General features: G+C 40.6%; 1 protein-coding gene across 5 annotated transcripts in view; it reads right to left on the bottom strand.

Annotated features, from left to right (window-relative positions):
* The window catches only part of sh3yl1 (SH3 and SYLF domain containing 1), a 63,258-nt gene extending 43,461 nt beyond the window's left edge, over nt 1-19,797 (bottom strand). For 4 of the 5 annotated variants that reach the window (XM_014198612.2, XM_014198765.2, XM_014198684.2 and 1 more), the window contains exon 1: nt 19,662-19,797. In XM_014198612.2, coding sequence (XP_014054087.1) covers nt 19,662 — 1 coding nt within the window. In that variant the 5' untranslated portion in view covers nt 19,663-19,797. The remainder of the gene's footprint in view (nt 1-19,661) is intronic. The other variant, XM_045711012.1, reaches the window with a different exon arrangement.
* Between the last annotated feature and the right edge of the window lie 735 nt (nt 19,798-20,532).

Here is a 20,532-nt window from a genome sequence, read left to right as displayed (position 1 = left end):
CAAAATATGGCAAAATAGAAATCAAACTGGATGGTCTTCAGAAATAGATGGGAGGAGTTGAGGGTAGCTAAAGGATGAAAAAAATAAAAATAAAATATATATATATATATATATATATATACACACACATACATACATACATATAAAAATTGTAAAATAGATTGTGTCCGTAAAATGTATACAGCATATATAAGCAGGAAGTAGAAGCCTACGAGTTGTTGTCCATTAGTTTACTCCAATTAGTGGAGCATAGGGAAAAATGTACATTGTAGCTTACATCAATCTGCAATATTAAAAGCTGATCTACTTCCTAAAGATGGTTGTCGTCAACACAGCGCTTGTTTTCTCATAAACTGAAATCGAGTGTAGAATTTTAGCAACCAGCCACAATATATATCATAAAAGCTGATTGTACTTCAACATAAGATTTACATATTTCACAGCTTTATATGCCGCTTAAAACCAGTCAAACTGATTAGAACATTTTGCAGTAAAAAAATCCTTCTGTTTTGTGTGTTGAGTTATTGTATTTTTCTCCCTGGTCCCTAAACATCTTTGCTGCGTGCCAGAAGCAGATGAGAGAGAACTTTACTGAATGCTTCAATCTGTTGATGTACGACATATTTTCTGGTTTATTTTAGTCTTCTAGTAGGGCAGCAAGTAATGACAGACTCTGCCAAGTCCAACAACCAGATGTTCTGGTTTTTCAGGGGAAATGGAAATAGTTCCTGTGACGGGACTTGTGCTTTTGGACGTTAACAAGGTGACATGCCATCTTAACTCCTCCTCCACATTTACTCTGTTATGAACAGTGCAGAGAGGGGAGCCTCACAACAGTTCTTTTCTCTTCTTGTCAAGACCAGTAAGTAGATCTAGTTTCAGGTGCTTTTACTACTACGCTCGGTTATCACATAAGAGAAGCGGCATACATCTAATTATCGACAAGATGACTAACACATACCCTACCAAAATGTCGGAAGTTATAAGAAGAAACAGGGCCTATGATACAGTGGGCTCCAAAAGTATTGGGACAGGGACAAATGTGTTGTTGCTGAAATGATACAATGACAAAACAACTTTAAAGTGCAGACTGTCAGCCTTCATTTGAGGGTATTTTCATCCATATCAGGTGAACTGTTAAGAAATTATAGCACTTTATATACATTGTCCCCCCATTTTAGGAGAACAAAAGTATTGGGACAAATTCACTTAGTAAAGAAAGTGTAGTATTTGGTACCATATTCCTAGCACGCAATGACTACATCAAGCTGGTGACTCTGCAAACTTGTTGGATGCATTTGCTGTTTGTGTTTCAGATTATTTTGTACCCAATAAAAATGAATGGTGAATAATGTATTGTCATTTTGGAGTCACTTTAATTGTAAATAAGAATAGAATGTTTCTAAACACTTCTACATTAATGTGGATGCTACCGTGGTTACAGATAGTCCTGAATAATATAACTGTCACAACTTTGAGCACAGTAAATTAGGCTTAAAAAAAAACCAAAAAAAAACACACTGCCTGTACATCTTTCTATATTAGCAGGTCGGGGTCGGGCCTCAGATTTTCACTTTATTACCTGTAGTCGGACGGTTGCAGGTGAACAAACAGCTGACCCGCGCATCACTAATACACCTGCTTAAGTCTAGCAGATCCATTAGTATCTAATGAGAACATCAGCCCTCATTAGGAGGCAGTCAATCACCCCCACGCAAACACTAATGACTGTCCAATTACTGCAAATACACAGTTAACCTGTTAGGGCTAGGGGGCAGCATTGACACGGCTGGATAAAAAACATACCCGATTTAATCTGGTTACCACTCCTACTCAGTAACTAGAATATGCATATACTTATTACATATGGATAGAAAACACCCTAAATTTTCTAAAACTGTTTGAATGGTGTCTGTGAGTATAACAGAACTCAAATGGCAGGTCAAAACCTGAGAGATTCCTTTACAGGAAGTGGCCTGTCTGACCATTTCTGGAACTTCTTTGCCATCTCTATCATTTACTAAGGATCTCTGCTCTAACGTGACACTTCCCACGTCTTCCATAGGCTCTCAGAGCCCGGGAAAAAAGAGAATGTCGTCATTCCAGCCCCAGGCTGAAACACATTATCGCCTTTCTCAAGTGGCCCATCAAGAGACACTAGCTTATGCGCGTGACCCCGACCGCCCCCGCCTTTGGGATTTTTTTCCTCTGTTTGCGAAAAGGAGATTCCCTGTCGGAATATTATCGCTTTTCACGAGAAAAATGACGTAAAAATTGATTTTAAACAGCGGTTGACATGCTTCGACGTACGGCAATGGAATACTTTGAATTTTATTGTCAGGAATTGCGCCAAGCGCGACACTTCTTTACTATTTCGGATAGTGTCTGGAACGCACGAACAAAACGCCGCTATTCGGATATAACGATGGATTATTTTGGACCAAACCAACATTTGTTATTGAAGTAGACGTCCTGGGTGTGCATTCTGACGAAGACAACAAAAGGTAATGACATTTTTAATAATAGTAAATATGATTATGGTGAGTGCTAAACTTGCCGGGTGTCTAAATAGCGAGCCCGTGATGCCTGCGCTATGTACTTAGAATATTGCAAAATGTGCTTTCACCAAAAAGCTATTTTAAAATCGGACATATCGAGTGCATAGAGGAGGTCTGTATCTATAATTCTTAAAATAATTGTTATGCTTTTTGTGAACGTTTATCGTGAGTAATTTAGTAAAATGTTAGCGAATTCCCCGGAAGTTTGCGGGGGGTATGCTAGTTCTGAACGTCACATGCTAATGTAAAAAGCTGGTTTTTGATATAAATATGAACTTGATTGAACAAAACATGCATGTATTGTATAACATAATGTCCTAGGGTTGTCATCTGATGAAGATCATCAAAGGTGAGTGCTGCATTTAGCTGTCTTCTGGGTTTTGGTGACATTATATGCTGGCTTGAAAAATGGGTGTCTGATTATTTCTGGCTTGGTACTCTGCTGACATAATCTAATGTTTTGCTTTCGTTGTAAAGCCTTTTTGAAATCGGACAGTGTGGTTAGATTAACGAGAGTCTTATCTTTAAATGGCTGTAAAATAGTCATATGTTTGAGAAATTGAAGTAATAGGATTTTGAAGATTTTGAAAATCGCGCCACAGGCTGGCAGTGGCTGTTACGTAGGTGGGACGAATTCGTCCCGCCGGTCCGATAGAGGTTAACACATGGCTAATGAACGGTCAGAGAGCGAGAGGGAACGAAAATTTAAAAAAAGAAAGATTCAGAAGGTTTTTGAATGAGCTGGTTAATTAGTGATAATTAATAATAAGCAGTCTGAATGAAGACCTGGGCTGGAGACTGGGTAAGATCACATTAACTACAGTACTGTTACACACATTCATTTAACCTGTACATGTCCATGTCACAGAAGCTAAGGGTGTGTTACCCTGGGGACTGTCAGAGATACACGCATACGGACAATTTCCATCTAAAAAGGACCCATGAGCACCAACATGCGAAGTTCATAGAAGCATGTTAAATTGGGAAAAAATAAAGTTTATATTTGAGAAATTAAGCCATACATATATATTTTCTTTTACCTGTTTTCCATCCCAACAATGTGGAGCAAAAGCTTTGATTTCTGATCAAACAGATTGTGTTGTGAACCATGACCAGCCAAAGCACTTCATGGCTATTGACGCGAGTGCTATGGGGCCATGGTGCTCTAATGCTTCAGTGTTGCTTGCCTCGAAGCGAGCATAAAAAAAGGCATTTAGCACGTCTAGTAGGCTTGCGTCACTGGGCAGCTCTCGGCTGAGTTTCCCTTTGTTGTCTAATAGTTTGCAAGCCCTGCCACACCCGCCCAGCATCAGAGCCAGTGTAGAAGGATTAAACCTTAGTCCTGTATTGATGCTTTGCCTGTTTGATGGTTCATCTGAGGGCATTGCAGGATTTCTTATAAGCGCCTGGATTAGCGTCCCACTCCTTGAAAGCGGCAGCTCTCGCCTTTAGTTCGGTGCAGATGTTGCCTTTAATCCATGGCTTCTGGTTGGGATATGTACGTACGGGCACTGTGGGGACTACGTCATTGATGTACATATTGATGAAGCCGATGACTGAAGTGGCATACTCCTCAATGCCATTGTATGAATCCTGGAACATACTCCAGTCTGTGCTAGTATAACTGTCCTGTTGCGTAGCATCCGCATCATCTGACCACTTTTTTATTGACTTAGTCACTTGTACTTCCTGCATTTGCTTTTTCCTTGTAAGCAGGAGGATAGAATTCTGGTCAGATTTGCCAAAATGGAGGGCGGGGGAGAGTTTTGTATGCATCACTGTGTGTGGAGTAAAGGTGGTCTAGAGTTTTTTCTCCCCTCTGGTTGCACAAGTGACATGTTGGTAGAAATGAGGTAAAACGGATTTAAGTTTGCCTGCATTAAAGTCCCTGGCCGCTAGGAGCACCGCTTCTGGATGAGCATTTTCTTATGGTCTTATAGAGTTGGTTGAGTGCGGTCTTAGTGCCAGTGTTGGTTTGTGGTGGTAAATAGACGGCTAAGAAAAATAGATAAACTCTTAGTAAATGGTATGGTCTACAGCTTATCATGAGGTACTCTACCTCAGGCGAGCAATACCTCGAGACTACCTTAAATTTTAAACATCGTGCACCAGCTGTTATTGACAAATAGACACACACCCCCACCCCTCGTCTTACCGGACGTAGATGTTCTGTCAATGCACAGAAAACCCAGTATACTATTTCCCGTGATGTTCAGCCACGACTCTGTGAAACTTTATTTTATTTAACTAGGCAAGTTAAACAAATTCTTATTTACAATGACGGTCTACCGGGAAACTGTGTTACTTGCCTTGTTCAGGGGCAGAATGAAAGATTTTTACCTTGTCAGCTCGGGGATTCGATCCAGCAACCTTTTGGTTACTGGCCCAATGCGCTAACCAAAAGGCTACCTGCCACCACATAAGATATTACAGTGTTTAATGTTGCATTGGTAGGATAGTCTTGGAGCTTATCCAGTTTATTCTCCAGGGATTGCAGGTTGGCCAATAGAACGGATGCTAGAGGCAGGTTATCTACTCTGACTAATTATCACAAGGTGCCCCATCTTCACCCCCTGTAGTTCCTTCATGTGAACGACAGGGATTTGGGCCTTGTCTGGGAGCAGCATTATATCCTTCGTGTCAAAACATCTTTGCCCAGTTCGAGGTGGGTAACCACTGTTCTGATATTCAGAATCTCTTTTCGGTCACAATAGACTGTAGCGCCAACATTATGTACAAAATAAGTTAAACAAATGTGAAAATAAGACACAAAATTGGTGAGGAGCCTGTAAAAGGGCAGCCATACCCCTTCCAGCGCCATTCAAGATCACTTTCGCAGTCAAAAAGCAAGCAAAGACCTACTGCTCAGAATTGTATATATTTTAACCTCTCTGGGACGCTAGCGTCCCACTCACGGGACACACTGCCAACAGCCAGTGAAATAGCAGGGCAGCAAATTCAAAACAACAAATCTCAATTCAAATTTCTCAAACATACAACTATTATATCCCATTTTAAAGATAATCTTCTCGTTAATCCAACCACATTGTCCAATTTCAGAAAGGCTTTACGGCGAAAGCATAACATTAGATTATGTTATGACAGCACCTAAACAAGAAAAACCACAGCCATTTTCCAAGCAAGGAGATGCTTCACAAAAAACAGAAATACAGCTAAAATGAATCACTAACCTTTGATGATCATCATATGACACTCCCAGGACTCAATGTTACACAATACATGCATGTTTTGTTTGATAAAGCTCATATTTATATCCATAAACCCCATTTTACATTGGATCGCGATGTTCAGAAATGTTTTGCCTCCCAAAACTTCCGGTGAATGAGCACATCAATTTACAAAAATACTCATCATAAACGTTGATAAAATTTACAACAGTTATTGAAAGAATTATAGATACACTTCTCCTTAACCTCTTACATCTAGACATTCCGCTAGCGGAACACCTGCTCCAATATCCAATGATGGGCGTGGCGCGAAATACAAACTCCTCTAAAATCCGAAAACTTCAATTTTTCAAACATATGACTATTTTACAGCATTTTAAAGACAAGACTCTCGTTAATCTAACCACACTGTCCGATTTCAAAAAGGCTTTACAGCGAAAGCAAAACATTAGATTATGTCAGCAGAGTACCCAGCCAGAAATAATCAGACACCCATTTTTCAAGCTAGCATATAATGTCACAAAAAACTAAACCACAGCTAAATGCAGCACTAACCTTTGATGATCTTCATCAGATGACAACCCTAGGACATTATGTTATACAATGCATGCATGTTTTGTTCAATCAAGTTCATATTTATATCAAAAACCAGCTTTTTTACATTAGCATGTGACGTTCAGAACTAGCATACCCCCCGCAAACATCCGGTGAATTTACTAAATTACTCACGATAAACGTTCACAAAAAAACTATTATTTTAAGAATTATAGATACAGAACTCCTCTATGCACTCGATATGTCCGATTTTAAAATAGCTTTTCGGTGAAAGCACATTTTGCAATATTCTCAGTAGATAGCCCAGCCATCACGGCTAGCCATTTAGACACCGACCAAGTTTAGCCCTGACCAAACGCCGATTTACTATTACAAAAGTTTGATTACCTTTGTTGTCTTCGTCAGAATGCACTCCCAGGACTGCTACTTCAATAACAAATGTTGGTTTGGTCCAAAATAATCCATCGTTATATCCAAATAGCGCCGTTTTGTTCGTGCGTTCAAGACACTATCCGAAGTGTAAATAAGGGTCACGAGCATGGCGCAATTCGTGACAAAAGATTTCTAAATATTCCATTACCGTACTTCGAAGCATGTCAACCGCTGTTTAAAATCAATTTTTATGCCATTTTTCTCGTAAAAAAACAATAATATTCCGACCGGGAATCTGCGTTTAGGTAAACAGACGAAAGAAAACATAGCATGGGGTCGACGCGGGCACGCGCCTGAGTCTCACAGTACTGTAACCAGCCACTACCCAAACGCGCTACTTTTTTTTTCAGCCAGAGCCTGCAAAGCCACGATTCAGCTTTTTGCCGCCTTCTGAGAGCCGTAGGAAGTGTCACGTAACAGCAGAGATCCTCTAATGGATAGAGATACGACTTGTTTACGCTGCTGTGCGTTTTTGTTGCCGATCTTACTTTGATACCTGACGGTTTTTTACTTTTTCATTACCGTATATTTTTACTTTTTCCCCTCACTCAACTTTTTTCATTCAACTTTTTCACCCCGGAGGTTTTATCTGGACATGGTTCGTCAGGACTTCAAACAGCCGAAGCTAAGTAACATTAACATGATGCCTTCTAATTGCAGTCGTTGTACTTATAATATACAGGAGAACGATCGCCTTACGGCAAGGATAGCTGTGCTGCAAGCCCAGCTTCAGACGCGATCGTTAGGCAAGGGTAATTTCAGTGTAGGAAAGGATGAAACAGCGTCTGTGCCACCAGTAAGTACAGATAGTAACGTTAGTATAAACCCCCTCGCACGGTCCCCGCAGCCGGACATCTTTCTCATGGCTTCTGGAGGGAAACGCTGTAGGAATGCTCAACCGGTGTCGCTTATTCAGCCGACAGAAACTTTCAACCGGTTCTCCCCATTAAGCGAGTCGGAGTCGGAGGCCGAGACTTCTCTGGTCTCTACTCCTCCCGTTGTGGGGTCTGAGACGCCGACGGCTCCCACCATTAGCTCTGACAAATTGAAAACCCTAGTCATTGGCGACTCCATTACCCGCAGTATTAGACTTAAAACTAATCATCCAGCGATCATACACTGTTTACCAGGGGGCAGGGCTACCGACGTTAAGGCTAATCTAAAGACGGTGCTGGCTAAAGCTAAAACTGGCGAGTGTAGAGAGTCTAGAGATATTGTTATCCACGTCGGCACCAACGATGTTAGGATGAAACAGAGGTCACCAAGCGCAACATAGCTTCAGCGTGTAAATCAGCTAGAAAGATGTGTCGGCATCGATTAATTGTCTCTGGCCCCCTCCCAGTTAGGGGGAGTGATGAGCTCTACAGCAGAGTCTCACAACTCAATCGCTGGTTGAAAACTGTTTTCTGCCCCTCCCAAAAGATAGAATTTGTAGATAATTGGCCCTCTTTCTGGGACTCACCCACAAACAGGACCAAGCCTGGCCTGTTGAGGAGTGACGGACTCCATCCTAGCTGGAGGGGCGCTCTCATCTTATCTACGAACATAGACAGGGCTCTAACTCCTCTAGCTCCACAATGAAATAGGGTGCAGGCCAGGCAGCAGGCTGTTAGCCAGCCTGCTAGCTTAGTGGAGTCTGCCACTAGCACAGTCAGCGTAGTCAGCTCAGCTTTCCCCATTGAGACCGTGTCTGTGCCTCGATCTAGGTTGGGCAAAATTAAAAATGGCGGTGTTCGCTTTAGCAATCTCACTAGTATAAAGACCTCCTCCATTCCTGCCATTATTGAAAGAGATTGTGATACCTCACATCTCAAAATTGGGTTACTTAATGTTAGATCCCTCACTTCCAAGGCAGTTATAGTCAATGAACTAATCACTGATAATAATCTTGATGTGATTGGCCTGACTGAAACATGGCTTAAGCCTGATGAATTTACTGTGTTAAATGAGGCCTCACCCCCAGGTTACATTAGTGACCATACCCCCCGTGCATCCGGCAAAGGCGGAGGTGTTGCTAACATTTACGATAGCAAATTTCAATTTACAAAAAAAAAACCAATGACGTTTTCGTCTTTTGAGCTTCTAGTCATGAAATCTATGCAGCCTACTCACTCACTTTTTATAGCTACTGTTTATAGGCCTCCTGGGCCATATGCAGTGTTCCTCACTGAGGTCCCTGAATTCCTATCGGATCTTGTAGTCATAGCAGATAATATTCTAATTTTTGGTGACTTTAACATTCACATGGAAAAGTCCACAGACCCACTCCAAAAGGCTTTCGGAGCCATCATCGACTCAGTGGGTTTTGTCCAACATGTCTCTGGACCTACTCACTGCCACAGTCATACTCTGGACCTAGTTTTGTCCCATGGAATAAATGTTGTGGATCTAAATGTTTTTCCTCATAATCCTGGACTATCGGACCACTATTTTATTACGTTTGCAATTGCAACAAATAATCTGCTCAGACCCCAACCAAGGAGCATTAAAAGTCGTGCTATAAATTCTCAGACAACCCAAAGATTCCTTGATGCCCTTCCAGACTGCCTCTGCCTACCCAAGGACGTCAGAGGACAAAAATCAGTTAACCACCTAACCGAGGAACTCAATTTAACCTTGCGCAATACCCTAGATGCAGTTGCACCCCTAAAAACATCTGTCATAAGAAACTAGCTCCCTGGTATACAGAAAATACACGAGCTCTGAAGCAAGCTTCCAGAAAATTGGAACGGAAATGGCGCCACACCAAACTGGAAGTCTTCCGACTAGCTTGGAAAGACAGTACCGTGCAGTATCGCAGAGCCCTTACTGCTGCTCGATCATCCTATTTTTCCAACTTAATTGAGGAAAATAAGAACAATCCGAAATTTCTTTTTGATACTGTCGCAAAGCTAACTAAAAAGCAGCCTTCGCAAATGGAGGATGGCTTTCACTTCAGCAGTAATAAATTTATGAACTTCTTTGAGGAAAAGATCATGATCATTAGAAAGCAAATTACAGACTCCTCTTTAAATCTGGGTATTCCTCCAAAGCTCCATTGTCCTGAGTCTGCACAACTCTGCCAGGACCTAGGATCAAGGGAGATACTAAAGTGTTTTAGTACTATATCTCTTGACGCAATGATGAAAATAATCATGGCCTCCAAACCCTCAAGCTGCATACTGGACCCTATTCCAACTAAACTACTGAAAGAGCTGCTTCCTGTGCTTGGCCCTCCTATGTTGAACATAATAAACGGCTCTCTATCCACCGGATGTGTACCAAGCTCACTAAAAGTGGCAGTAATAAAGCCTCTCTTGAAAAAGCCGAATCTTGATCCAGAAATTATAAAAAACTATCGGCCTATATCGAATCTTCCATTCCTCTCCAAAATTTTTGAAAAAGCTGTTGCACAGCAACTGACTGCCTTCCTGAAGACAAACAATGTATACGAAACGCTTCAGTCTGGGTTTAGACCCCATCATAGCACTGAGACTGCACTTGTGAAGGTGGTAAATGACCTTTTAATGACGTCAGACCGAGGCTCTGCATCTGTCCTCGTGCTCCTAGATCTTAGTGCTGCTTTTGATACCATCGATCACCACATTCTTTTGGAGAGATTGGAAACCCAAATTGGTCTACATGGACAAGTTCTGGCCTGGTTTAGATCTTATCTGTCGGAAAGATATCAGTTTGTCTCTGAATGGTTTGTCCTCTGACAAATCAATTGTAAATTTCGGTGTTCCTCAAGGTTCCGTTTTAGGACCACTATTGTTTTCACTATATAATTTACCTCTTGGGGATGTCATTCGAAAACAATGTTAAATTTCACTGCTATGCGGACGACACACAGCTGTACATTTCAATGAAACATGGTGAAGCCCCAAAATTGCCCTCGCTAGAAGCCTGTGTTTCAGACATAAAGAAGTGGATGGCTGCAAACTTTCTACTTTTAAACTCGGACAAAACAGAGATGCTTGTTCTAGGTCCCAAGAAACAAAGAGATCTTCTGTTGAATCTGACAATTAATCTGGATGGTTGTACAGTCGTCTCAAATAAAACTGTGAAGGACCTCGGCGTTACTCTGGACCCTGATCTCTCTTTTGAAGAACATATCAAGACTGTTTCAAGGACAGCTTTTTTCCATCTACGTAACATTGCAAAAATCAGAAATTTTCTGTCCAAAAATGACGCAGAAAAATTAATCCATGCTTTTGTTACTTCTAGGCTGGACTACTGCAATGCTCTACTTTCCGGCTACCCGGATAAAGCACTAAATAAACTTCAGTTAGTGCTAAATACGGCTGCTAGAATCCTGACTAGAACCAAAAAATTTGATCATATTACTCCAGTGTTAGCCTCCCTACACTGGCTTCCTGTTAAGGCAAGGGCTGATTTCAAGGTTTTACTGCTAACCTACAAAGCATTACATGGGCTTGCTCCTACCTATCTTTCCGATTTGGTCCTGCCGTACATACCTACACGTACGCTACGGTCACAAGACGCAGGCCTCCTAATTGTCCCTAGAATTTCTAAGCAAACGGCTGGAGGTAGGGCTTTCTCCTATAGAGCTCCATTTTTATGGAATGGTCTGCCTACCAATGTGAGAGACGCAGACTCAGTCTCAACCTTTAAGTCTTTACTGAAGACTTATCTCTTCAGTAGGTCCTATGATTAAGTATAGTCTGGCCCAGGAGTGTGAAGGTGAACGGAAAGGCTGGAGCAACGAACCGCCCTTGCTGTCTCTGCCTTGCCGGTTCCCCTCTTTCCACTGGGATTCTCTGCCTCTAACCCTTTTACAGAGGCTGAGTCACTGGCCTACTGGTGTTCTTCCATGCCGTCCACGGGAGGGGTGCGTCACTTGAGTGGGTTGAGTCACTGACGTGGTCTTCCTGTCTGGGTTGGCGCCCCCCCCCCTTGGGTTGTGCCATGGCGGAGATCGTTGTGGGCTATACTCGGCCTTGTCTTAGGACGGTAAGTTGGTGGTTGGAGACATCCCTCTAGTGGTGTGGGGGCTGTGCTTTGGCAAAGTGGGTGGGGTTATATCCTGCCTGTTTGGCCCTGTCCGGGGGTTTCATCGGATGGGGCCACAGTGTCTCCTGACCCCTCCTGTCTCAGCCTCCAGTATTTATGCTGCAGTAGTTTATGTGTCGGGGGGCTAGGGTCAGTCTGTTACATCTGGAGTATTTCTCTTGTCTTATCCGGTGTCCTGTGTGTATTTAAATATGCTCTCTCTAATTCTCTCTTTCTGTCTTTCTCTCGGAGGACCTGAGCCCTAGGACCATGCCTCAGGACTACCTGGTATGATGACTCCTTGCTGTCCCCAGTCCACCTGGCCGTGCTGCTGCTCCAGTTTCAACTGTTCTGCCTGCGGCTATGGAACCCTGACCTGTTCACCGGACGTGCTTGTTGCACCCTCGACAACTACTATGATTATTATTATTTGACCATGCTGGTCATTTATGAACATTTTAACATTTTAACATTTTGACCATGTTCTGTTATAATCTCCACCCGGTAAAGCCAGAAGAGGACTGGCCACCCCTCATAGCCTGGTTCCTCTCTAGGTTTCTTCCTAGGTTTTTGGCCTTTCTAGGGAGTTTTTCCTAGGGAGTTTTTCCTAGCCACCGTGCTTCTTTCACATGCTTTGCTTGCTGTTTGGGGTTTTAGGCTGGGTTTCTGTACAGCACTTTGAGAATATCAGCTGATGTACGAAGGGCTATATAAAAATAAATTTGATTTGATTTTGATTTAGATAATCAAGAAGGGCAAGAAATTGTCAGACAGGCCACTTCCTGCATGGAATCTTCTCAGGTTTTGGCCTGCCAAATGAGTTCTGTTATACTCACAGACACCATTCAAACAGTTTTAGAAACTTTGGAGTGTTTTCTATCCAAAGCTAATAATTATATGCATATTCTAGTTTCTGGGCAGGAGTAATAATCAGATTAAATCGGGTACGTTTTTTATCCAGCTGTGAAAATACTGCCCCCTAGCCATAACAGGTTAATGCAACCGCTGTGTCAGATTTCAAAATAGCTTTACAGCGAAAGCACATTCTTCAATATTCTGAGTACAGAGCTGAGCCATCAAAGCAAGCTATACAGTTACCCGCCAAGTTCTGGAGTTAACTAAACTCAGAAATAGTATTATAAATCTTCACCGGAATGCATAATATTCCAACCGGACAATAGCGTATTCATTACAGAGGAAAAAGAAGGAGAGGCGCGCCTGTGTGAGTGCGCAGTAAACAACTTGTTGGTCCCAGGCTTGAGACAGCTCTTATTCTCTCCACAGTAACAGTAGAAGCATGAAACAAGGTTCTAAAGACTGTTGATATCTAGTGGAAGCCTTAGGAAGTGCAAAATGACACCACAGACACTGTAGTTTGGAAAGGCAATCAGTTGAAAAACTACAAACCACTTCTGGTTGGATTTTTTCTCATGTTTCTGCCTGCCATATGAGTTCTGTTATACTCACAGACATCATTCAAACAGTTTGACACATCAGAGTGTTTTCTATCCATATCTACTAATAATATGCATATCCTACCTTCTGGGCCCGAGTAGCAGGCAGTTTAATTTGGGCACGTCATTCATCTGAATTTCCGAATACTGCCCCGTCACTAAAAAGTTAAACATGACTTTAAAAAAAAAGAAAACATTACCCTAATAAAACAATTCTGTAGGAATGAGGTTTGTGCAGTAGGCCTAATACATTATAACAGCATACTGGCTATATGCCTGGCCTGCCAATAGTTTTCTTCTCAGACCATATTAGATTTCAAAGCTCTAGCTTTGATAACAAAATAGATCAGTTGGTGTTGCACTTGTGAGAGGCACAGCTTAGCATAAATTGAACTAATTATCTTTTTTATTTTTTTATTTACTGGACTAATGGTACCTGCATCTGATGGTCATAGTGCCTTCAAGACAACTGGAAACTCAGAAAAGACAAGGTCAAATCATGACGTCAGTGAACTCGATTGCTAAAATGGATTTAACATTAGCATTTTGTCCAATAAACAATTGACTAGCACAAACGTGATTTTGTTTTAGGCCTTTTAGTTAGTTTGACATTTGGCAATGTGAAACCAAACCGACCCAAATGAGAAAAATAATAGTCTAAATGATTAGAACTATTTTTTTTTGATCAAGAACACATGGACAGGAGAGACCTGATCCTAGATCAGCACTCCTACTCAGATGCTTTATGACTACAGGCCCAACTCAGACTGATCTAACCGAGCAGTTCTGATGTTATGACAATCAATGCAACAGTTAAAAACAAGAGATTTTAAATGCTTTTTTATATGACTTGTGAATCGTTTCAGGAAACTAGACTTATGTCGCACGCCACTACTTCACAGGAGAGGGGTAAAACAGATGTTTGTTTTTTTTCAAAATGTGTTTTTTTTTTGTGGCAGAAATGACTTCTGGAACATGTGAACTTAATAACAAACTTGTATTGCATCTGTAAATACAAATAGAATTGTTAAAATTACGAGCCTAGTTGGTTTAACCACAGAAAAAGTCAGGAACCTTCCCACTAGCCATGATTGGCTGAGATAATGGATGGGCTGGACATCCCGGGAGATGAGTTTGGATTGGTCTCCCATGTAGCGTGCTTCTGTTTATAATGTGAGCTGTTCAGTATGTGTTGAAAGTCCTTTCTACCAGGCAGTTTTTGAAAGATTTAACGTTAGCAGTCGAGAACTACAAAACTTTTGCTACCTTTCTCAACAACATTGATGCCCTGAATTTAGCAGGCACTATCGGCAGATCAGTTGGAAAAAGTGATGGCTACATTCTGCACACGCCACGGTCAGTGTGAACCGGAGTGACTTGACACAACGCTGGTCAAACAAGATGTAGCTACAAACAAAACTGAGTTAAATGGTTCCAGTCTGCCATGAAGCATTCATCCATGTATACGGGTCTAGCTACATTTTCAGATATTATACGTTTCTAATTTTATCTGAAAGTTGCTTTCATTGCAAGGTTGGGGATAGGGGGCAATATTTGCACGGCCGGATAAATAAACGTACCCGATTTAATCTGGTTACTACTCCTGCCCAGTAACTAGAATATGCATATAATTGTTTGATATGGATAGAAAACACCCTAAAGTTTCTAAAACTGTTTGAATGGTGTCTGTGTATAACAGAACTCATATGGCAGTCAAAACCCTGAGACAAATCCTGACAGGAAACTGAAATCTGATGTGTGGATATCACTTCAAACATTTGCCATTGAAACACACAGGGGCTTATGAATCATTTAGCACTTCCTAAGGCTTCCACTAGATGTCCCCAGTCTTTACAAAGTGGTTTGAGTCTCCTACTATCAAAACTGACTGAAAGAGAGGCTTGGGAAGTTGGTCACAGGGGGAGGGCCATTACTACTATGACGTGGGTGCCCATGGCTACCCTCCCCTTTCGAAACGTTTTGAAAGACAATGCAAACGTCGCCATGGAATATTATTGAAGCTCTGGTTGAAAAAGGCCCTAAAGATTTATGTTATACAACGTTTGACATGTTTGAACGAACTTAAATAAAAAAAATTGTACATTTGTGACGACAAGTCCGACTCAGCACGGTACATTATCAGTAGCCTTCGGAGCGCGCTAACAATTGGGACATAAATGATTAACTTTTTCGAACAACACTACATTTGTTATGGACCTGGGATTCCTGGAAGTGCTTTCTGATAAAGATAATCAAAAGGTAAGGTTTTATTTACAATAGTATTTTTTATGGTTGATTGTTCCAAGATGGCGCCAACATGTATAGCCTAGCCTATTTTGCTGGGCATACCATGTCGTTTATTGCAAAGTGTGATTTCCCTGTAAAGTTATTTTTAAATCTGGCAAAGCAGTGGCATTCAAGACATGTTAATCTATAAGTATTTGAATGACAATATTACATTTTAACAATGTTTTCGAATAGTAATTTTGTAAATTGTAGCGCTGATCCACCGGAAGCATTTGAGGGAAAAGATTTTCAGAATGTCACGCGCCGATGTAAAATGCTGTTTTTATATATAAATATGAACTTTTTCGAACAAAAAATGCATGTATTGTGTAACATGATGTCCTAGGATTGTCATCTGATGAAGATTGTCAAAGGTTAGTGCTGCATTTAGCTGTGTTTTGGGTATTTGTGATGCATCTAGTTGCTTTGAAAATGGCTGTGTGATTATTTCTGGCTGGGTTCTCTCCTAACATAATCTAAATGTTTTGCTTTTGCTGTAAAGCCTTTTTGAAATCGGACAACGTGGTTCGATTCAAGAGAGGTGTATCTATAAAACGGTGTAAAATAGTCATATGTTTGAGAAATTGAAGTTATAGCATTTATGAGGTTTTGCATTTCGCGCGACGCGATTCCACTGGCTGTTGATTAGGGTGGGACGCAAGCGTCCCACTGGCCCAGACAGGTTAAACCATACTGTTAGCTAGCTAGAGAATGTTAGCTTGCTGGTTCGCTAGCTAACATTACATGTATGATCTGTGTAGTAATATTATTCAAATAAAAACATACATTTGCATAGCTAGCTAACATTGAACATGGTTAGCTTTAGCTACCAGCAGATTCATACTACAGCTATTACAATGTTTGTATTGGTAGTAGTAGGAGTTCGGATTATTCCGGTTCATTGTTTAACCTGTTAGGGCTAGGTGGCAGTATTTGCACGGCTGGATAAAAACCCTGAGACATTTTCTGACAGGAAGTGGATACCTGATGTGTTGTATTACCTTTAAACCTATGCGATTGAAAAACACAGGGGCTGAGGAATATTTTGGCACTTCCTATTGCTTCCACTAGATGTCACCAGCCTTTACAAAGTGTTTTGAGTCTTCTGGAGGGAGATCTGACCGAACAAGAGCCATGGAACGATGATGGCCCATTAGACACCTGGCGCACGAGTTCATGTTGGGTACCCTACGTTCCAATACGTTATAAAAGAGAATGCATTCGTCCACCTTGAATATTATTCATGTTCTGGTTAAAAAGGCCCTAATGATTTATGCTATACAACGTTTGACATGTTTGAACGAACGTAAATATATTTTTACCCCTCGTTCATGAAGTGAAGTCCGGCGGGCTTAGATCATGTGCTAACAAGACGGAGATTTTTGGACATAAATGATGAGCTTTTTTGAACAAAACTACATTCGTTATGGACCTGTGATACCTGGAAGTGACATCTGATGAAGAGAATCAAAGGTAATGGATTATTTACGTAGTAATTTCGATTTTAGATCTCCCCAACATGGCGGCTAGTCTGTATCGCAACGCGTATTTTTCTGGGCGCAGTGCTCAGATTATTGCAAAGTGTGATTTCCCAGTAAGGTTATTTTTAAATCTGGCAAGTTGATTGCGTTCAAGAGATGTAAATCTATAATTCTTTAAATGACAATATAATATTTTACCAATGTTTTCTAATTTTAATTATTTAATTTGTGGTGCTGACTTGAATGCCGGTTATTGGAGGGAAACGATTTCCTGAACATCAACGCCACAGTAAAACGCTGTTTTTGGATATAAATATGAACTTGATAGAACTAAAAATGCATGCATTGTCTAACATAATGTCCTAGGAGTGTCATCTGATGGAGATTGTAAAAGGTTAGTGCATAATTTTAGCTGGTTTTATGGTTTTGGTGACGCCCGTCTTTGAATTGGCAAAACATTACACACAACTCTTGTAAATGTACTGTCCTAACATACTCTAAATTTATGCTTTCGCCGTAAAACCTTTTTGAAATCGTAAAACGTGGTTAGATTAAGGAGATGTTTATCTATCAAAGGGTGTAAAAGAGTTGTATGTTTGAAAAATTTGAATTTTGACATTTATTTGGATTCAAATTTGCCGCTCTTGAAATGCACCTGCTGTTGATGGAGTGCACCACGGGTGGGACGCTTGCGTCCCACCTAGCCCATAGAGGTTAAACAGAAGACGTCGCCAGATTATTACATGACCCATCAAGTTAGCCAGATGATGTGCCTGGGGGTGATTACAGCCATCTATTGTATTTTATGAACATGTGTACGTCTCGAGAATAGTGACCCATCCACTTAGCTAGGTGTGGCTGGGTGGTTGGTTGGTTACCGCATTTCCTTCACATGAGGCATCAATTTAGACAAGTGTGTCTGGGGTAAGAATCATCTAATAATTATAACATATTTACACCTGGACATTTTTTTTTTTTTTTTTATATTGCTACTACGCAAGTAACCATTTCACTGTTCCGTTTACACCCTCTGTATCCTGTGCATGTGATGAATAAACATCGATTTCATTTACATAGGGGCAGTAATGTGAAGAACAACATGACCTGCACCAAAGTCAGATTAGGATGTAGGCCAAGGACTAAATGAAGTGTATTTTTTACCTGGAGTTTTTCCTTATTGTAGGCTACTACTTTTAGTTTTGAAAGCTTTGATTGTTTAGAACATGGCCTCACATGTGAATCCTTAATAAAAGACATGGGCTAAGGCTTAAGATGGTGTGAACCACACTGAACGGGTGTAGACTAAAAGCTCTCCAGTAGGTGTACCAAAAACATTCAAGGACATTTTCTCAAAAGTGGGGTTACAGGTTAATCAACTTTCAAAGCAGAATTACTTTCACATTGTTCCTCAAATGCAGTGTATGATATACAATTTTATTTATTATTTTCTAGCACTGAGTCTTTACTCTTATGAACATATTTTCCTCTATGAACAAGTTGCATAAATTGAAAAATATTTGTACAGCTTATTAACATTACCTAATATTTCCCGCTGTTGATGATGTTCTCACACACACACACACACACACACATAATACACTGCATTTGCAGAACAATGTGAAAGTAATTCTGCTTTGAAAGTGTATATGTGGTTGAACCAAAAGATTACATGTAACAAAAATGATATACGAAATTGTGAAGTTGAATGAAACAATAATGTATGTTGATGGTAATATGATGTACAATATTCCATTATGTTTCCATATGATAACAATAGCATAATTGAATATGCCATATACTATATTTTATCAGTTTCATTAATTTTAATTAACTTAATCATTATGACACACCCCTCACTATTGTCATTGGTTACACTAATTGCACTGTGTTTCTACATAACCTGGTTCAAGTATTCATGACATCACCATCACAGTGATGCCGAAACGTTGGGAAATACCCATTCAATTGCTGGGAGATTACACGGAGTGTGCGACTTTATTTTGATAGTTTATTCTTTACTTTTATACAACGCAACAACAAAAAAACACCACTTCAAATGTTGCTACATAAAGACCACATTTTTCATACAAATCAAACGTTGTAGAAGTAGGCCACACCTGTTTAGAATCATTAGCACTTGCTTTCATGTTTCTATGACAATGAATGCTAAAGTTATTGCAAACAAGATATTTAAATGGATTTCTATATGGTTTGATTATTTCTATCGAATCAACACAAGAACATATGCAAATCAAAGGTTGTAGGCAAGAAATGTTTTGACAAATTACGACTTGTTTTGACGTTTATAACAATCAATACAAACGTTATTGCGACAAGAGAGATTTAATAACGTCTGAATGTCTGACATAAAACCTACTTCGATGAATAAAATACCTCAACATGTTTGCTTATCACGTGACTTTTCTGCTTCTCTCCTGTTCGTTCATTCACACTGCTGTTTTATCAAACAGAGATTATTTTCATCTTTCATATTATTCTCAACAAGAGAAAAACCATCATAGAGCCAAACTACAGTTTTAAAACTTTCATCGTTGTTTGGCCAAACTGACCGTGCTGTCGCCTCATTCTCTCTCTCCCACAGAGAACGACGAGAGGGAGGCAGTAGAAGTCCGGAAACAACGTTGCTACAGCATACCAAACCCCACAACACATTTTATCAGCTAGAACTTGTTATATAAAAACTGGGATACTTACTTTTGTCAACTGTGACTTGTTTCGCTTCAGTTCGTCAGTTAGTTTGTTAGACTTGTACCATAGTCACCTGCGGCAGGTAAGTAATAAAATAGCGTCCTACACACCTGTTACCCTGGCTGTCTCATGTGCTGCCAGAAAGACCCCGTCTCAATTTAATTCAACTCATACACATCAAATGGTCACATGAACAATCAAACAGAAACGTATGGAACTATAAATTCCCATTATATGGAAAAAGGTAAGAAATATTAGGTATGCGTGTCATCTATAGACTGTTTTCGACCGTTTTAATAACTTTACAGACAGGCAGCGTCTGGATAGCCGGATAAGGGAATGTGACGCCTATGCCATCAACATCAGGACCTGCTGCGCGCTCACGTGTGTTGTTGTAACTGCAGTGCGCGTACCAGCAGACAGAAGTATATACAGGTAGGCCTACCATTAGCAAAGTGTTCTTTCTGGGCAAATTGCAAAGTTAGAAGCCCCACCTAGTTCGACAATTTCAGATTTTAAACCAAAGATTGTCTATTATATTGACAAGATATTGGACTGTTTTCTCTAACAATGGGAATAAATGTCTGCAAAGGCTTTAAGGCAGGCGGGAAGAGGCAGGAGCCAATTCTCATTCTCAACCTGAGAGGTCAGGTTTGCATCTGAACAACAGGCACAACTCTGATATAAAATTGTTTTTTCCCCCCCCCCGAAGTTGCCGGGATGCCACGTGTGTTCACATATATCAGTACATTCATAATAACCTAAGCATTACAAAATGTATATTTCAATCAAATAAGCCGCAATTAGCAACTACAATTTATGTTGACCAAGTTCAATTATCTCTCATTGACATCCGTACAAATGTTTTAGGGCGGAG

The sequence above is a fragment of the Salmo salar genome, chromosome ssa01 (genome assembly GCF_905237065.1).
Source record: "Salmo salar chromosome ssa01, Ssal_v3.1, whole genome shotgun sequence".
NCBI classification, from domain to species: domain Eukaryota; kingdom Metazoa; phylum Chordata; class Actinopteri; order Salmoniformes; family Salmonidae; genus Salmo; species Salmo salar.
The sequence above is the reverse complement of the archived record's forward strand: the minus strand, read 5'-3'. Positions and strand labels throughout refer to the sequence as shown.